Source organism: Buceros rhinoceros, unplaced genomic scaffold (genome assembly GCF_000710305.1).
Source record: "Buceros rhinoceros silvestris isolate BGI_N320 unplaced genomic scaffold, ASM71030v1 scaffold20042, whole genome shotgun sequence".
In the NCBI taxonomy this organism is placed as follows: Eukaryota; Metazoa; Chordata; class Aves; order Bucerotiformes; family Bucerotidae; genus Buceros; species Buceros rhinoceros.
In genome coordinates, this window is record NW_010397376.1 from 333 (window position 1) to 20,318 (window position 19,986).

The 19,986-nt window shown below is 39.5% G+C and overlaps 2 protein-coding genes across 2 annotated transcripts in view; both read left to right on the top strand.

Annotated features, from left to right (window-relative positions):
• The window catches only part of PIGA (phosphatidylinositol glycan anchor biosynthesis, class A), a 7,244-nt gene extending 323 nt beyond the window's left edge, over positions 1–6,921 (top strand). The window contains exons 2-6 of the mRNA XM_010146239.1: positions 10–442; positions 991–1,123; positions 3,282–3,414; positions 4,795–5,001; positions 6,658–6,921. Coding sequence (XP_010144541.1) covers positions 10–442; positions 991–1,123; positions 3,282–3,414; positions 4,795–5,001; positions 6,658–6,921 — 1,170 coding nt within the window. The remainder of the gene's footprint in view (positions 1–9; positions 443–990; positions 1,124–3,281; positions 3,415–4,794; positions 5,002–6,657) is intronic.
• A 6,770-nt stretch (positions 6,922–13,691) lies between these two features.
• Positions 13,692–19,928, top strand: ASB11 (ankyrin repeat and SOCS box containing 11, E3 ubiquitin protein ligase; the record flags this gene model as incomplete). The annotated part of the gene is made up of 3 exons (XM_010146240.1): positions 13,692–13,869; positions 16,847–16,926; positions 19,821–19,928. Coding segments are annotated over exons 1-3 (366 nt in total), but the record flags the coding sequence as incomplete, so codon positions are not given.
• Positions 19,929–19,986: the final 58 nt, after the last annotated feature.

Consider the following 19,986-nt stretch of genomic DNA (forward strand, 5'->3'; position numbering starts at 1 on the left):
CCCCTGAAGGTAATGTACAACCAGTCCACGGCGACGGCGCTCTTCCACAGCCTACCTTTGCTCAGGTACATATTTGTGCGCGAGAGGGTCACCATCGTCCATGCTCACAGCTCTTTCTCTGCCATGGCCCACGATGCCCTCTTCCATGCCAAGACCATGGGGCTGCGGACAGTGTTCACGGACCACTCCCTCTTTGGGTTTGCGGATGTCAGCTCGGTGCTTACCAACAAACTCCTGACAGTGTCCTTGTGTGATACGAACCACATCATCTGTGTCTCCTACACAAGTAAGGAAAACACAGTGCTGCGAGCAGCTTTGAACCCTCGGATAGTCTCTGTCATCCCCAATGCTGTCGATCCCACTGACTTCACTCCAGACCCGTCAAGGAGGGATGACAGTACAATAACAATTGTTGTTGTCAGCAGGCTTGTTTATAGAAAAGGTAATAGGAGATAAAATGTAAGTTTATTTTGGTTATTTTTTTCTTTAAGGTATGGTAAGAAAGGTCTTGGTTAGGTACCAGTTGTGTTGTATCTGTGGTATGGATTGGATTTTAATTGGAAGTTGTAAGGTGAAGGTTCTGAGCATGTGTCAGTGTGTTCAAGAGGAATAAATGCACATTTTACGTGCACATTGGGTTCAGAAGTGTATTTCTTTTGAAAATTGAAATTTATAAAACGAAAGGTTTGGCTTATATTGAGGATACGATTTAGGCCATAATCTGTATATTATTAGAAATGTTTTGGCAGCTAGTTATTTAATCAAGCAACAGTAACTTAAGTGATTCTTCTTTTTTGATCATATTTGTCTTATAGTAGATCATCAGGTTGTCTTTCTATCAGGATTTTGTGTTCAGCAGTGTAACTGGCTTCAAAAGACTTCTGTATTATTTTTTTTCTTCTCTTGAACGGAGTTATAGCAGTAGGCTACATCATGTTAAGTTCTAAAATCAAATACAATAATGGCTTGCCCTAAATTTTCTACTCTTAGGTATAGATTTGCTTAGTGGTATAATTCCTGAACTCTGTCAGAAATATCCAGAGTTACATTTCTTAGTTGGAGGAGAAGGACCAAAACGAATCATACTGGAAGAAGTCCGGGAAAGATATCAGCTACATGACAGGTTTGTTCTATGCATGTCTATGACCCTTCAATGTACTTCAGGGGTGGGCATGACAACAGCAACACTATTTCTGCTTCCCCTCCTCCTGCTCTTCCAGCCCTACTGCTGCCTCCCTCCCCCCCCACCAAAAAAAAAACCAACAAAACAAACAAACTACAAACAAACAAAAGCCAAAAACTTGAGTCTAGAGAAGAACAGAACTATGGAAGGCTAGCGTCGTGATTTGGACCCATCTGGCAACCAAGCACCATGCAGCTGCTCTCTCACTCCAGGGAGGAGAAAATACAACAAAAGGCTTAAAGGTTAGACAAAGAACAGGGAGGGCTCCCTCAGCAGTTATGGTCACAGGCAAAAACCAGACTTGACCTGTGGAAAAAAATATCAGTTTACTTGAAATAACAAATCCACCACCAAATCACCAGTCGAATCAGAGTAGGACAGTGAGGAAAACAACAGGATCTTAAATAAATCTTCCCCCCACCCTTCCCTTCTTTCCCAGGCCCAGCTTTGCTACCTCCTCCCTGCTACGTGGCACAGGGGGTGGCAGAGGACAGGGATTATGGTCAGTCCCAGTCTGCTCCATGTTGCTTTTGCCACTCCTTCCTCCTCAAGGAAAACACTCCTCACTGCCCTTCCGTGTGTCAATGTGGCATCCCTCCCACAAGAGCCAGTCCTCCATGAACTTCTCCAACTAGCACAGGGGTCTCCTGTGGGCAGCAGTTCTCCCAGCGGTGAACCACCCCAGTGTGTGTCTCCCTCAGAGTCATACCCTTTTTCAGGAATCTTTCTCCACTGGTGATCTCTAAGGACTGCAAAGCCCCTGCTCCAGCATGGGCTTCTCCAGGGGATGCATACAGCCTGCCATCTCACCTTGGGCCAAAACGAAATGGCCACTCTAGAGTGTGCGCCCACCTTCTTCCTCAGTAACCTGGGTGTCTCCATGGATTGTCTCTCTATCCTACTCCTCTTCAAAACAAAAGAGAGCTCCCAAAACAAAAGGCTCTTGACAAACAGGTTCCCCCTCTTTATGTTCATCACAGAGGTGCTAATTGGTTCAGACTTGGCCAAAGGTGGGGCTGACTTGGAGCCAGAGCAACTTTCTGGAAGCTTCTTGCAGGATACATGTCCAGCCGCCCCCTCCCCTACTACCAAACCCCCACCAGATACAAACTCAACACAGCAAAGCAGACAGACCAGACACTAGCTGAAGACTTAAGGAGCTGGACTGTGATTCTGCAAATTAATTTGCAGAAACAGACCCTGTATGAACCTTCACTTGAGTGAGAGAAAACTGTCTTAGACATAAATTTATCGTATTCCTCTCTGTGATGCTTGGATCACATACTGATCACTGTATACTGCCATAAGGCATAAGGTTGTTATATAACTTCATGTCACCGCTGCTTGTGAGGATGACTGTTAGTACTTTATTCTATTATTTCAGTATAAAACTCTTCAGGGTAATGCATAACTAGTATGTGTCTTTATGAAACTACAAGTGCCCCTGGTGCCACTTGTGTTATCAAAATGTTTTTGTGATGCCTGTGCATTTGTGTGGGTTTTTTGGGTTTTCTTGTTCAGAGACAGTTTAGTGTAACAAGGACAAAGTTCCTAATTTTCCATTTCCTCTTCTATTGTTTTTTGTGGCTCATTCTGTACTTCAGTCAGTGAATCCTCTGATAGAATTGTTTGTTAGCATCATATTTCTCCCTTTTCTGTTTCCCAGTATCTCTTCAAAATAATAGGTCCTCATCATTGTATCCTAAATACTTTTTTACCCCCTCAGACTTTGTTGTTCATTTGACCTCACATTGAAATTTCAGATAATACAGCTAAACAAAGAAAGGATTAAAAATCTTAATTATTAACTCCATGAAGTCATGTTCTCTTACAGAGCTAGAAAGCTCACTAAAACAAACAGAGCCACTTCTCCTCCCAGCTTTATTTTCAGAAGTTTCTTTTAGTGTAAAAATAACCAGAGTCTTCTATTTCTTCATTCTTGGACAAAATTAGAGCAAATGGAACAAAGGTGTCTGTGCTCCTTCTCGTTATTTAGGTGTGAACCATTGGTTCATTTTCAAAAGAATATATGTAACACTATTATTAGAGTCCAAATCTAGTGTATATCGCTCTGGGTTTTTTTTTTCCTTATATCCAGGGTACGTCTTCTAGGAGCCTTGGAACACCAGGATGTTAGAAATGTTCTAGTCCAGGGGCACATTTTTCTCAACACTTCCCTTACTGAGGCCTTTTGTATGGCAATTGTGGAAGCTGCAAGCTGTGGTTTACAGGTAAAAAAAAAAACATCTTAACCGACTGGGATGCGTGTATCCATTTTAAACAAAGTTCATGATTAAATGATACGTACTTTTGACATTGTATTTTATCTGAGGCTCTGTCTTTACAAAGGTGAGGAAATATTGTCGCTATTTACAGATCACCTGGAAGCTGAGACAGAAGGGTTAACCAAAACTGCTTAAGCTCCTGGAAGAATCTTGTACAGGATTGGGAATAATGTGTAGATCTGCTAACTCAGTTCTCTGAACTAACCAGACTGCCTCTCCAAAATGCTGTTTTGTATGTACTCCTTTACAGAGTTTTGGGGTAGTTGATGTTCATCAAGGTTTACTTTGACGCTGCTTTAAGAGGAGCTGCAGAAAAATGGCTTATGAGCATGGGTGACTGGTTAGTTGGGCATATTGACACAAACTTAACCGTTGTACTAGAACTGTTTTCTTCCTGCACCAAGAACTGACATTTGTTACACCATCTGAGGATGTATTTGCTTTACTGTGTAGGGATTCAAGATAAGAGTTGAAGAGAGAGAAGGCACTAAAAGCCCTTTCTGGCTAATTTACAGCTCAGATTGACAACTCAAAAAAAGTTAAATCAACAGCCGTAAAGAACTTAGATTCTCATATTACAATATAAAGAGCTTTTTTTTTTTTTAAAGACAGATTCATAAACGTATCTAATACAAAAAAAGTATAGAAAATGCAAGGGATATTTTTTTACTCCAGTGTCCTTTGACAATAGTTACTACCTAGTTGTGGTAGTTAATTCCCTTGTTATCTGTTTGCCTCTCTTGAAGTGGGGAAGTTATGCAGTTTTCTTATTGTTGCCTGGTTGCCTATTTAGAGATGATTGTGTAATGCGAGTCTTAGTAGTTTCTGATTTCCCTTTAAAAATAGTAAATCAGATTAAAATTACTGAACTTCTAAAGAAATTCGTGTAAATATCCAGTAGCCTAGAAAGCATAAACTGAAGGTGGATGTGGTAAAACTTTCCTCTCTGAGTAGAGGTAACAGTTTTCATGAGGGACTATGGAAAGTCCAAAATCTGGTCACACAGATCTAGTCATCTACTGTGACAAACATCTTTAGGAAAGATGTCTTATAAACTGCTCGTTAGACCAGTCTTTTGTTTTATCATGCTACCAAAGCATCATTCTGAACATCCTTAAAGGTAACATGCTATGCGAGGTCTTTTTCTCTGTGAACCCTTAGTTCACAGAGAGGTGAAATTCCCATGTTAACAGTCTTTGCCTTCATGGCAATCACTCGTATATTTTTCCCCCAGTCTGAAGTGCTGCATCTAAACGGTGTAATAGTGTCATTACTTGATGTTATCGTTATGCAGCTTATGTGCTGTTTCTTTTGTTTCTTTCAAAGGTTGTGAGTACAAGAGTTGGCGGGATTCCCGAGGTGCTTCCAGAAAATCTCATTATCTTATGTGAACCCTCTGTGAAATCTTTGTGTGATGGATTAGAAAAAGCTATTGCCCAGCTCAGATCAGGAACACTACCATCTCCAGAAACAGTTCATAATGAAGTAAAGACGTTTTATACATGGAGGAATGTAGCAGAGAGAACTGAGAAAGTATGTATAACCACTTCTTTTAAATTCTCTTGAATTAAAACATACATGAAGTATGTTTCTGAAACAGTTGCTTCTTTGAAACATTACTCTGTACATTCTCTATATAATATTTTTCAGTGTAATTTTTCAGTGTGTTTGCTGTCAAATATACGTGGTTTAAAAAGGTTCAGAAAATAATTTTTTTCCTCTAAATATCTCTCTAGATGGGTGTGGTTTTTTTGTATTCCTAGATTTACAGTTACATTTCTACGAGTATTTATTTTCCAGTCTTGACATTAAGTAACTTTTCTGGCATAACTGGAGAACATGCTGTGTAATATGTATGAAAAGGAAAAGACAGGGTTCATGATGAAGTTTTGTCTGCCACGTGCTAACAAGTGATTTAAAATTGTGAGAGGTAGTTTAATGTTAGTAGGCTGAACATAGCTGTATTTGCATAAGCTATAGAAGTAATGAAAATAAAGTATCATGTTTTTGAAATAATATTTCGGAGTTAGAACTGCACTTCAGTGTAAAAACTGCCGTTAGTGAAGAATGTTAACTGCAATAACATTATAAATGCCCATAGAGATCTGTTGCTTCTGACTTCCACCCCTGTGTTTTAGGCAAGAGTAGCTGAATTATGTGCTGCTTAATTACGCTGTAGTGTACTCAGATACATATGTCTTGTAAGTCTCCTTGAAGTATCATGTACAACCAGTATATTCTATAGTTTTCAAGTACTGTCAGTACAATTCGTTTTACGATTTTTGTAACTGCAAGCACCAATTCAGTTGTAAAGTTTTTATAGATGTCAGTCTAGATTTCAGTTTCCTTTATAGTGCTTTCTTTGGAAAAAAAAAACCAAAACAAAACAAAACCCCAAAAACTGAGAGGGAAAATGTTAGTATAATTGGAAGAAGTATGCTTGGAACTTACATTGTACAAAAGTTGGTTTGTTATCTCATTGTTAGGTTAGCCCTCCACTGAAGTCTGCAATGTTGATTTTTTCTGAGTGGGCATCTGTTTCTGTTCTGTGAAACACTGGACTATGTTTGGTTTGGGTTTTGTTTTTAGTAGTTGTGATTAATATACATATTAAGTCACTAGTAGCATAGCATGTATTTGGTTTTCACATTCACTGAATTTTAAGAATTTTACTAAGAATTACTAGTGTTTCTTTAAATGAAAGTTAGTATCGTATTGTGATTTGCTCCATTGTTCAAATGTAGCATTTGATTTGGAAGACTGCCAACTCATCTCTGAGTTCATCCATCTTTGTGTTGAAAATCTAGTAATTGCATGTTCAGACTCTTCGTTGGTGTGAATATGAGATTAGAACCCATTCAATTAAAAAAACCCGACCCTCTTTATATAATATTACAAGGGAGACAAATTGTGTGGCTTTCCTGTTTAATGAAATACTCTTGAGGTGTGTCCAAAAAATAGAACATTTCTTTTCCTTTTTCTTCTTAGGTAAATGAATGTAATTTCTAGAACGATACCCATAAATCAGCACTTAAAATCTGCAAACCAGTTTTTTGCTTAGAATTTGTCCCATCTAGTAGTTAGGAATAGATAATATATTTTGCACACTGACCACAAAGTGCTGCCTGATTTTGAAGATAGAATCAATGACCTTATAAGATCTTAACCTTCTGTCTCTTCTCCATTTAGGTGTACGACAGGGTTGCAGACGAAGTGGTTTTACCAATGGATCAGCGACTGAACAGACTAATGTCTCACTGTGGCCCAGTGACTGGGTGTATTTTTGCTCTTTTTGCTGTTCTGAACTTCCTTTTCTTGGTGTTTCTGAGGTGGATGACTCCAGATTCCATCATTGATGTTGCAGTAGATGCCACAGGACCTAAAGGTGCATGGACTAGACAGTATTGTGAGGGCAAAAAAGGAAGAGTTAAAGATGAACTTACAAGTTCCTAAAATGCTCAAATGGAGAGGAAATAACACGTCAGTCAGTAAAGGCTTTAATGCTTGCCAATAGAGACATTAGTCTGAAAATTCTTCAGACAGTTCTTGGACAGAAACTTGGTTAAATGTGCTACCTCAATTTAGGATGATGTTTTAATTTAGTTTTAGATTCATGCAAATTTATGGACATCTCTTTTGCACTTAAAGCTGGGAGGAGAACATGGGTTTTTATATGTGTCAAAAGCCTTTGAGACAAAAATACAAGAGTTTTCTCGACAACTTGAATATTACAGGAAGTGACTGTAAACTTCAGTGCTTTTGTGAAAGCAGAACACAAGAATTACTAGCTTACAGTAGTCCCTGCTAATTCCTGATCTTTACTGTGATTTTTGAGACCTATTTAAAAATATTTAATTAAAAATCCAACAAAACACACCTTTTCTAAGATGAAGATGGCGCTTGAAATTAGTCATGAAGTCTATTACCATGGAAATTTCAGAGACTTAGTTCTAGTAGTTGTGTCCAGAGACAGTGTTATGCCTGCATAGCATTATTATTTTGAAGTTCTTCCCTAGTCAAATTAGATCATCCTGTTACCAAGGTGCTAAATTTGTCCTGTTCACTTACATGTGTGAAAGTGATGTAAAGCTTATGGCATTTTTTAAAAGTGCATAGGCAAAGAAACTATGTTATTTAGAGATAATACAGCCTTCAGAAACAACTCAGGCCTGAAAACTCCTCCAGCAGACTATGCCAAAGTATGAAGTAACACGTGTGTGTATGCACACGTGCGAGAGAGAAATCTGTGAAGGGCTTAACCATTGTGCTTGCTCGCTCGCTCTCCCCTCCTACCCCCCTTAAATTTTTTTTCAATTTCTTTTTCCTTCCCCTTACTTATGACCAAAATGGCATTTCAGTCCATCTCTAGGAGGGACGCTGTTTAGCATGTGTGATTTCACCTGGACTACACCAGAGACTGTCAGGCAGGTTCTGCAAGTGAAATCTTAGGAAGATATATCTTAAGTGGAAATAACCAATAGGTATGCTTTTCATGGAGAGAGAAAAAAAACAAAGCAAAGCAAATACAAAAATGAAAAAGAAGTGTCTCCTTGCATCTGATAGCAGTCCCAAGTTATGTATACCTGGGACAACAGGCAGCATGACATACCAGGAGGCAGTTATCTCATTTATGTCAGCCACCTCTAGAACTCCCCCCAGCGTAATGCACTGCATTAATATCTTCTTCAAGCATCACCGAAGACTAAAAATCTTACGATTTTATGACTCTGTTACGTGCTGTTGGACATTATATTAACATTAAAACAGTGCAATACAAAAATACTTTTTCCAGACCCTTGAAGGGTAGTATTGAAAACACAACCTCTGTCACTATCATCTTGTTTGTGTAGAGATGTAGTTACCCGAAGGTCTGATGTTGTGTAATTTCAATGAACATACTTACATGAAACACAGAAGGGTAATGCGAAATAAATGCCATATACAAAGTCTATTTTCTTTTACTGGAATTTTTAGCCTTTGATATGTAATATACAATATGCATTGTATTACAATTTGAATTTTTCAAACTTTACATTTAAAGTAGGAATCAGCTAAAATGGTGCCACAAGGTTATGGATAAATGAGTGGAACTGAGGTAATATTTCACTTTTCAAAGTTACTTTTTTCTTTTTTCAAACACTCAACTTTGTAATTACTTTTTAAAAATACCAATCAATATTCCAGGGGAAATGTTATATATATATTTTTATTAATGTTTTGTTGGTTTTGGTTTGTTTCGTTTTGGTTTCCTGCAACATCTATAAACACGTTTTCAACAGGATTGTGAGAATGAATCTATTCAAAATACTTATCTCCTTTCCTTTGTGGAACATTATGTACTTATGAATAACATAAAACCTCGTTACAATCTTGTTTACAAGACATTTATAGTTTGTCTGGAAGTTTACTTACCTTTTCATAAAGAGCGGATATTTTTCATTAATGTATAGGAACAGACAATTAGAAAGTAGAGAAATATGCTCCATATTGCTGCTTCCCATCACTGGTGGTTGGGCTTCTTATGAGAAAAATGATTATTAAAAAACATTCTGCACGAGCTGCAACAGAAATTTAATCCATGACTGGTTTAACTACAAATGTGCTGCTTCTCAAGTAATGCAACTTGTATTGCACGTAACTCTGCGGGACTGACTCACTTACTGGCTTTGTGGAATGGAATAAGGGATGATGTCGTTGAATCATTTATAGTTCTAAAACGCATCAGTGGATGAAATGGAAAAGTTTAAATAATTACAATCTATACAAAAACAAAACAAAACAAACCCAACCAGAGATAATGACTGTATTTAGAAATGAATAAATATTTTAGATCTGAAATGTTTCAATTGTGATTGTAGGTAACATTTGATCATTGTGAAATACTCGGGAAATGTTACCAAAGAAAGAGTGATCCTGAATCATAGAGCAGAGCCTCTGATGGGGAGGAGGAGAGAACACCCCAAAACCCATATAGAAGGTTTCCTCCTTTCGTAGCAGGGACCATTGATGTGCAATGAAAGGTACATCTCCACAGGCACAAGGAGAAACTGTGTTTCCAATACATTATATGCAGACACTGTGAATTAAGCTACTGACAGCGTGTTGATAATTGAAAACTGTATGTTAAACCAGAACAAGTGTCAAGTAAAGTGTGATCGTAAGATTTGTCTTTCAGATTGTGTTTTGGTGGATGTGGATAAATTTGTAAGCAGCTAATACACTGTAATGTACTTATTTTTGTGGTCAAGTTTTTTTTCATCTTTTTAAAATAAACTTATTTTTTCCCCTTTTGGTATTTATTTTTCTTCGCTAGTCCTTGTTTTCATATATGCTTAGGCTTATAAACAAATAATTGTAAAAGTGCATCTTTTTTGATGCTCCACTAAAATGCAGATCTAAGAACAATCAATCTCAAAAGAAAATGGTTTTAAACATTTTTAAGTTAAAATAAATATTTTTTAATGTTTGATCTGCTATCATTAAACTAGTCTCATCATATTTGCTGTACATCTTTTGTGACGCTCAGTAGTACATTGACTTCCACAGTTTTTCCTAATTACTCGAGCATTGACATAGAAAAAAGGTGGATATTTTTTGTTAAGGGAAGAAATCTAAAGCAAGACACAGTTATACATCTGAATTTACCATTTTACTGAAATTACGCGTTTTTCTTGTAAACTCAACAGGTAGATTGAATTGTTTTCAGATTCTGACTTGCTTCAACACTGGCGTAACTCCGGAGGTGGTATGTGTGCAGGATTCGTTGAACTTCAACTGTGCATAAGCTGGTTGTCCAGTACGCACCAGCAGTTTAGGCTGGTTTTTCAAGCAGGAGGGGCTGATGACGTGCCTCCAGAGAAGGCGTCACCCACTGCTAGCACAGGCGTTGGCGGCAGACAGGGGCAAGTAATTGCCTGCTGGAATTTGCTGACTTCCTGCCCGAGTGGCAGCAGGAGTTCAGATAACCAGACCTAAGGTGGTGTGAAGTGTGCCATACAGGTGAGATGACTCCCACATCCACTCATTTGAGAGCAACCAGTGAGTCACCTTGTGGATCCCTTTCTCAAAGCGGGAGTGTTGTAAGTGTGGTGACCTAAGGATGCAAATGAGGCGAGGCTGGTATGGGAAGTAGTGTCATTTATTAGGTCAAACTGATAGGAAAGAAATAGCTAGGCTCTCCGTGCGTCTTTGTTCTGATCTCTCCCCTTTGAGATAAATGGTTTCTATCTCCTTTTTTGCCCCAGTTTTCTTACTTTGATTATATTAGATACTCAAACTCTCAGCTATATTCATTAGAAATACACTGCTGTAATTCAGAGTGTCTAGCATAAAAATAGACCAATACCTCTTCCAATCTCTTAGAGAGGAGGATCCCTCTAATCTTTATTTTCTTGCCAAATTCTTCAGGTCACTATTGACATTTCTCACTGTTGGCTAAAGTTAAGGTGGACCGTAGTGAAAATAAGTTGTCTTCTCAGCTGGGCTGTCTTGTCTTTTGTGCTTATTCCTTGATTGTTTGTAAACTAAGGATATCTAGACATTATCTTTCCAGTTCTTTGGAGACTCTAGCTAAGCTACTTCATTCATCATCTCATGACAATTTTACTGAAGGATTATTATATCTCCTGGATATTTTGATTTGCTAGTTTAAAGCTAGAGTAATTAATGGAGTAGTTTGAGCATCGCGTGGAAGTTCTCAGTAAAGCATGTTTTTTTGCTACAGAGGGCTCTTCAGCCTGCTCCAGTCTGTCAGTGGTGTTGCATAATCCATCTCATTCATCTCACAATGATGCTGTGCAAAACAGCGAGGGAGGAAAGATGAGATTCCTGTTTCTGTGTTGTTATTGCTCTTCCATTGTGTTACATCTGTTCTCATGCCTATGTTATGTTGCTCAACTTTCTTTAGTTCCAGAAATACCAGATGTCTGAGTGATCACACCAGATCTTGCTGTGGCTTACCTTTCTATCATCTACACCAGCATCCCTACTTCCTACCATGCTGTTCAGCCATCTTCCCACTGATTACTGGAGTAATTTTCCTAGTGTTCTTGTACACTATGAGCAGATTAAGAGATTGTGTGAGCTTTTTTGCAAGTGACTCCATCATCTAACTAAAAATCTTCAGTTGCCTTGTTCTGAAGCCAGGAGGGTAATTTTGCTACTTCAAATGGAGCTTGTCCTTCTGGAATAGTCATGTTCCTGTGACTGCTTCCAAGTGGTCAAACTTCCTCATTGTTTTTTTAGACCACCTGGAGAACTCTTCAGTACTATTGGGATTTCACCTTCCTTTAGAGATAGGAGAAATTCATCTGATTTCCAGTTCCTTGTATTTTTCTGAGGGTTGTGGACTTGTTCATTTCTACCTACTGTCTGGAAGGCTGATTGTGAAAGAAGATCAATGGATCTCCTTTGAAACCAAATGGGTTTTTTCCTAGTCTTTCTCTTAAAAGGTGCTGTTCCTTCTTGCTTACATCCTATTGAGTGCCAGTTTTGTAGATCCCACATGAAAAAGATTTCTCCATCGTTTAGGCTGATCTTTTCTTTGTAATGATTGTATCTTTTTCCTGTTTGTTCTTTTTCTCCGCATCTTATATTCTGTTCTTTACACCCTTTGCTATTCCTCTGGTTTCAGGACAAGTGTTTTCATTATCTCATATTTTTCTAGGGCTAAGTGGTCATCCCTTTTTTGGTCCTCTTTTCTTTGCTAATTTCTCTTTTTTGTTTCATGGTTGAGCAAACTTAACTGTTTTCCTCTGATTCCTTAACTGAACTTCTCCTGCCGTGTAATCCATGTCTTCAGCTGCCTTGTCCTGTGGCAAACAGTATTAAAGGGACTAGAAATAGGCAATTTTCCTCTTTTGTGTTCATAGGTGTTACGGTTTCTATGGGTATGTTATATTATATTACTGTGGAAGGAAAAGTATACGTAATATTTATGAAAGGTGTTAAGGTATTGGTAAAATGTAATATCTTAGTTTAATTCAGAATTTTAGAAAAATTGGTTCACTTGAAAAATGAAAAAGTATCTTGGAGTGGTTTTTTTCAGTCTGTCTGCACATATTTTGTATCTCATTCTAGTGCACGTGGGAGGGCAGAGTGCTGAAGACAGCAAGGTACTAAGCCAGCTGTATCGTTGCAAACCAAAACAAACTGCATCTAAAATGTCCAGGGAAATAGTTTGCTGTGAAATTTCCTTCTGCATATCCACCATCTCCTTGGGATCTCTAAGAGGGGAGAGTCCTGGTCTTGCCCTTGACAGGTGTGTAAATTGAAGGGTAAGCGAACCTGGACATGGAGGGGATTGAAAGAAAGGAATATATCTCACTCCTGCTGTGCATATAGAAAAAAGGGAATTGAGAAAAGTTTAAATGAAGAGCAGAAGAGGTATTCTACACAGATTCAATGAATTACATGCAGAAAAAGTACTCTCTTCTCCGTGGAAGCTCTGTGCCTTCAGAGAGAAAAAAGGGCAGTTAAAGAACGGATGCATCTTTTTCAGTTTCAAATATTACGCCTTTGAATCGATGATGGATAATGTAAAAATATTTCCACTCTTTCAAAACAGCAAGATGCTGTCTGCAAGAGATATTAACGGATACCATTCTTTATCCCTGAGTGATGGAAAATACCAGGATGCTATCATGTATTTCTGATTGCACACTTTCAATGTATTTTTTCTTCTCCCAGAATAACTCTGCCTTCTTAGCCCTGGCATTGAAAATATGTGGTTTTATTTCAGATTCTTTCATTATAATGCTTTTCTTTGATATGCTTGCCTTTGTTCTGTACCCGAGCAGCATCAAGGCCTGTAACCAAGAGAGGAAAGATGGAAAAGTGTTCTTTTTGCAGTATCTCTCAGCAATTTCTGCAAGTTTACCTATGCAGCCTTTGTAAATGGAACTGCTATATCAAAGAATAAATATAATGTGGTTGTATAGGCTTTCAGGTGGTCTGGAGGGCATCTATCTTAAAATTTATTCTAATTCACATGGCTTTGGAAAGGATTTTCTGTTTGTTTCCTGTATGTCATGGCATGTTCAAACTATCTTATCCTTGGTATTGTTATTTAGTATCAAATAGCCCATACCAAATAAAATCAGACTGTATTTTTGGTAACTGAGGAACAGCAGGTTCTGGAGGGTTTAAAATAGATGACATGTGATACCGAGAATAGCCCTGTGCAACTTAGCTGACCTGAGAAACTATTCAAAGAGCAAACCAAAATGGAGGGCTCTTCTGTACTCCATGCTTTCACTAACATTTATTTTGCCATTTTTGCTTTGTTTTGCTTCAAGCTGTTGATTAAGATTGCCTTGGCTTTGCTGACCCATTTCTATATTGTTCAGGGCAACAGAAAAGAGGCTGCCAGGATAGCAGAAGAGATCTATGGAATAGTCCCAGGTAATGTAAAAATATAGACACTCTTAAGATTTAAATGTGTATTTGCTACATTTTGGTAATTTGAGGATTTATGTCATTGAGTTGCGGAGAAATAAGTAATCTGTTGATAAATGCATGGGCAAATGTTTTAACCTGAAGCGCCTTCCATTTCTGGGGTCTTTGCAGTGTCAGTATGTTTTGCAATGATTTAGGTGTGCAAAATATGAGACTTCAACAACTACCCAGCTAGAATGAGGACAACATTTGCTCAAGGCACTATGGTAAATAAAAAGATTGCTCTTGGAAGCAAAGCATTCTTTAGTGGGGGTTACGGGTGTTTTACTAAATATCTAGCTTTACTGCCAGAGAATATTTAAGGAAAAGTTTTAGCATGTCGGTTTTCTGAAAAGGAGATACTAGGACGGTGTCACTAACGTCTTTGTAAACCCAAGCCAAGGAGTCCTGTTTTGTTAAATTAGATGATAAAAATGAATACAGCTAAAATTATTCTGAAAAATATAAGGTATGGGAATATATTGTATTTAGGGGGCTATTTAGGAGGTCATTTATTTTGGATCTTCTTTTTCCAAGAGATTTTACTCTTTCACATCACTGCCATAATAATGAGTAGACATGAGTTTGATGTCCTGAAATTCTGCTAATTAAAATGATGTAGTATTTCAAATTTACTACTAATGAGGGCATATCTTCCTGCTTGAAGCTTCTTATCAGCTTGTGACATCACAGATTTTTTTGTGACTCATTTGTTGGGTACTTACCTCATGATGAACAGTGCCACCATGAACAGGCACGTGAATGTGAGCACGTGGTGTGAGATTGTCACCCAAAGCAGAGCGATTAATACCTGGCCAAGAGTACTACTGCAGCAAAATATTTTTTACAAAGCCTTTATGTACAAACATGTCTGGATTATTAATCTATCTGTTATACTCCAGAATGTAATTCCAACCATTTATTACTGTCATTATTTTCCAAGTGCCTTCATGCAATGGTGGTCAGACACATGGTAAACAGCAGTTTTTCTTCATGCGGATTCGTATTGAAGTGCCTTCAAGTTCAGCAGACCACAACGTATTTTTATCAGCGAGTTGCCATTTGCAAAAAGCCCTTACGGATAATCTTACAAAACATAAGATCATGTGGTGCCATTGCTGTGGCACCGTATTGGATTACACACAGAGCTCCGCAGCCTTTTCTCTTTTTAGCAAAGTAATGTGACAGCAGCAGCAGGGCTGCTTAATTTATCTGTAGGCATTCAAAAAGACACAGTGCCTTCGGACATGTCACTCACAGCTGTGAAGGGAAGATGTGCCCCGTATGGGAACTATATTTGCCACACCTTTCAGGGAGGTAGGTTGCTGTGACTAGCGTGGAAGTATGTAGCAGCATGTGCTTTCATGGAGAGGCGTGTACACGCATATGTGCACTTGCACATGATATACTATATGCATAAAAGGTTAAATGAGGCACTGTAGCTCTGTTGTCTGAGTTACTTCTGAATTTTCCTATTGCATAAGGCCCTTGTTTTTGTCACTTGCGATGTCTTCTGATTTTCTGAACTGAGCTTGCCTATTTCAGTTACCAGCATGATGAGGGATGTGGGGTTTTTTTGATACTTTCAGGAAAATATTTCTCAGTCCTTACCTGGTTCCAGTTTCCATCATTTTGCCTGGTGTGTCATACTTGGTCCTTAGGATCCTGGTCTGTATCATGCCCGCTGGTCTTTCCGTGCAAGCTTCCTGCCTTAGGAGCCCAGGAACCGCTCCTTAAATAAATGGCAACAGAAGTAGTAACTGTAGTTAAAACTGTAACCCCATGAGCTGAAGTTTATCCTCATTGTCACATAGCAAAAGGAGACTCCTTTGGCCAAGGCTGAAACCTCTGCTGCGTCCCTGGCCTCAGGTCCCCAGGGATGTGTCTGTGCCTCCCATTGATTCCTCCCTGCTTCGGGTAACATCTGAAATGAAGATAAATCACCCCTTCCATTCTCTCTGGTATGTGGCATAGCTGAAAAAATCAAAGAGGACAAGGGTTTTGAATACAGTGCTTATGGGGTTGCTGTACAACAGAGCATGAATGCAAACACTGCTATTGCTTTTGTCCTGTGGCACTGTAAATGCAGCTGCCCTTTGGAGAAATACTTACTACACACTGTGTCGTGGTATGGTTATAAATTTTAATATAGGACAGATAATTTGCTCTCTGCTTGAGTTGCAGGGATTTAACCTGGGCTGACTGACTATGCATGTGGGTGGTAGCTGGGTTAAGGAATTATTTTTTTTCTTGGCATGTGAATAGATTAAGATAAGAAAAAGAGCAAGCTAGCCTACATGAAGGAGCCTGAACCATTCAAGAACTCAAAATAATTAAGGAAGAAAAGTAAAACCTCAGGCAGAATTTATTTGTCTCTCTTTTCTGAAACCTAATGAGGAGGATTATGAAACTTTGTTACCTAGTAGTCTGAGCCAGAGGATATTATTTAAGAAATTGTCAGTTCCGGAAAGAAAATTGCCAAGGACATGACAGAATTAATTTGATGGACAAGTCATCCCGATGTCTCCCTGCTCTAAGTTTCTTAACACAGTGCAAGAGAAGCTGGAATATGATTTGTGACAAAAGCTCTCTGGGAAAGCTGGAGGCTGATAGGGATTTGAATAGGAGAATTGCAGGGCTCCAAAGTCCCCACGTGAATCCTAGCGGCTCTAAACTCCTGGTCTTTGCTGAAGAATGTTTTTAGCTGTTTTCAAAGGTTGTGCCAAGAAGCTTTTGTTTAGGTCCCTTAGCAAGCAGCAAGCTTTCTCAGGAGTGTTGAGCCCTCAGCTGCTCTGCTGAGATCAATTTATCAAACAGTTTCCCCACTGACCCTGCATTGATTTCAATCCTAATCTGCATTTACATGGAACTGGTTTTATCCTGTCCTCCTAGGATCTGATTTTGCTGCTTGCCTGAATTAACTTCTATGCATTTTCTGTTTCAGGCAGCTGGGCAGACCGATCCCCTCTTCATGATGCTGCCTTCCAAGGACGCCTCCTGTCTCTGAAAACCTTGATTGCACAGGTAAAAGCCCACAGGTAAAGAAAAGGTTGGGAAACAGCAGAGTTTCTGTTGAATTGTATCTGTGGGTTGTGAGCTGGTAAAAGACTGGAGCAGGGCATTAAAATGTTGTTGTATAAATAACGTATTTGCACACATGCCTTTGGGCATATATTAGTTTGCTCAGTTAGGATGCTGGGGACAAGCCCAGGAGAAAGGCTGTTACAGTTTGTAGCTTGCTGGATGATAAACAGTGATCCTTGGGCTCTTTCCCAATGACAAGCCGTGCAAACTGAGCTTAGTAACAGGGACAGTATATAGCAGATTTTAAAAAAAATCAGTAGGAAGTTGTGAAAGTACATCTTTATAAAATAGTAATCATGCTCTTCCTAAAGAGAGAGCTGTCAGCCTTAAACCCTCTGCTCCAAATGAAACCAAGAATTCAGGCAAAAGAATGAAAGAAGGGAAGAATATACTAGAAAAGACAAGAAACTGGATATGAAAGTGGGCATCTGCAAGGGGACAAGGTTATGCAAGGTTATGGTCCTTTATGCTTTGACAACCATTTTCCTTACCACCTTTGCTTAAACTCAGTGCCCTTGACTGGCACAAACAGGCAGGTGCCCCATGCCCACCTCCCAGCCCCCCACCCCAAACAGCTGCAGGGAAATTAATTTTCTGAGTGAAAGCTCTGTGATTTGGCCATCAGACTTTTTATATTCAAGGTAAATAATTTTTACCAGTAAGACCACAGCTCAAATGGACAACATCCTCCAGGAGTGGAGCTGCCAGTATGAAAGCCTCCACTCCGGACATCTATCGAGGTGTGGCTGCAGCTAAAAGAGGTTGCTGTTTACATCCAGTATTCCCTTCCTCCCGTTTCCCGATCCCTCTTTCCTTCACCTGCTGATATAAAATTATTGTTCTGGAAAAGGAACTGATGGAGGTTAGGGATTGTAAGGAAGAGGGCTTATTCATTCAGGGCTCTGCTGGTTTTCTGACCCTCTCCATCTCCTTTTATGCTGACCCGACACCATCTTACTAGTGGGGCACCCAGTGTGGTGGTTATATTCTAGATGCCTTGGTTATATGCTGGTTGTGGTTATACACTGAAGAAGCACCCACTGTTGTGGTTATAAATCGTTTAGTGAAGACATTTTATTTTTGGAGTGAAGGATGAGGGTCTTTGTTGATGGAAAGGGATCAAGGTAGCAATATCTATAGAGAGTGAATTGGAGCTGATTAACCACAGCCTGATAAATGTAAGGGCAAATTTGTTGGTGGAGCACTGTATTGATTGCTCATTGCTTTTAATATAGTTACACTACTAGCCTAAATGCAAATATGGGGCTATACTGTAGAGAATATGTGGGACACGCAGAAGTCTCTGCCATAGGACCATAGCTTTCCAGAAAGTCATGTGGCTTCTGCTCCCCAGGGGATGAGTGGACATAAGGGAATGATGGAGTTTTAAAAGAGGTCAAGAGCTCACCAGAGCCTGTTCCAGCTCTGAAAGTAGAGTTTGATTTTTTGGATACATTGGGAAGGGTTTATAAACATTGGAAAATAAGGTTTAACATGAGCAGTGTTTGGCAAATAGCTATAGTAAGATCTATAACTTGATCTCAGTTTTGTAATGGAAGGGGTTGCTGTTTTGCCTTTCTCTTATAATGATGGAATTTCTTTTTTTTTAAATATATATATCTGAAAAATGATTGAGAATACCTCTCCTTTTCTTATCAGAACTATCTAGAAAACATTCCTCTTGAAGGAGTATGCTGATCATTAAGTATGAGGCATCTGTACAACTAGAGAATTTAATAACCTCAACATTTTTAAAGATTTTATCTGTTGCCCTGGCACTGATGTAATGTTCGGGGAATTTTTAGCAACAACTTTTACATTAATGATGCTTTCATGTAACTGGAAAACAATTGGTTTTTTCTGTCATAGAATTTCTATCTATGAAGTGGTTACAGTGCTCACTTTTAAGCTCGTTGTATGGGGACTGATGACTTTCAGAGTGTTATGTCTCTCACAGATACTAAATTGTGCCCATCGCATTGGCAACCGCCCACCAAACAGTGCATTGCTGCCCTCTTGTGAGCTGCCCGGTTTATAGCACATCAGGTAGAGACCGACTGTTACAGAACACAAGACATCAAGCGGAGAACGGAGCTGCCTCCAGACGTGTTCTCACACATCTCTGAAATGTTAATTACGAGTTTTAGCTGCATTCTGGGGAAAACACATACGACAATCATTTTCCCTTTTGTGAATGTGTCTGGAATAGATGTCAGAACTGTCATTACTGCCTGTAATGAGGCATTTGTGAATCCCATTTCTTTCCTTCCAGTATAAAACATTTCCTAGGTGGTCAAATAAGAGGAACTGATTCATGGGTGGGATTTGCCTCACCTATCTTACTGCTTTACCGGGTACTTACCACCTCTCAATGAAGCACATTGGGCACCCCATATATTCTGTGAAAGTAGTTTTAGGAGACAGCTCGTCTGACCTACTAGAAACAGCTGGCTTATCATGGGATGAATCATACCCTAGGGGAGCCTGCTTCACCCCAGTGAAGGAACTGAGGGCTCCAGCCAAGCTGCTGACACCTGTGCCAGAGGTGGCCCCATTCAGGAAGGTGAATCCCACCCGCTGTAGCTCCTGGTGCTAGACTTAATAGCAAAGATAATGCCACCCCAACTGCTGTCTTTGGGGACAAGCAGCAAAGCACTGAACAGCGTTAACGCAGCCCGTGAACCTTCCCCGGACATGCAACTAGCACATGTGTGCACCTGCACCCACCTTCTCCTCCACTGTAGTCTGACCATGCTTTGCATCCATGCTGGCCCTGGGGGAGCTGTGTGGTTCAGACAGGGCATTCCCCTCACCTCCCTTGCCCTGTGTTGCAGGGTTTCAATGTGAACCTGGTGACGACAGACCGTGTGTCTGCTCTCCATGAGGCCTGCCTGGGTGGCCATGTTGCCTGTGCGAAGGTGCTGCTGGAGAACGGTGCTCAGGTGAGTCCCACAGACACTGGTAGAGTCCTGGGTGCCTGGGGGATAATGGTCCTTTCAT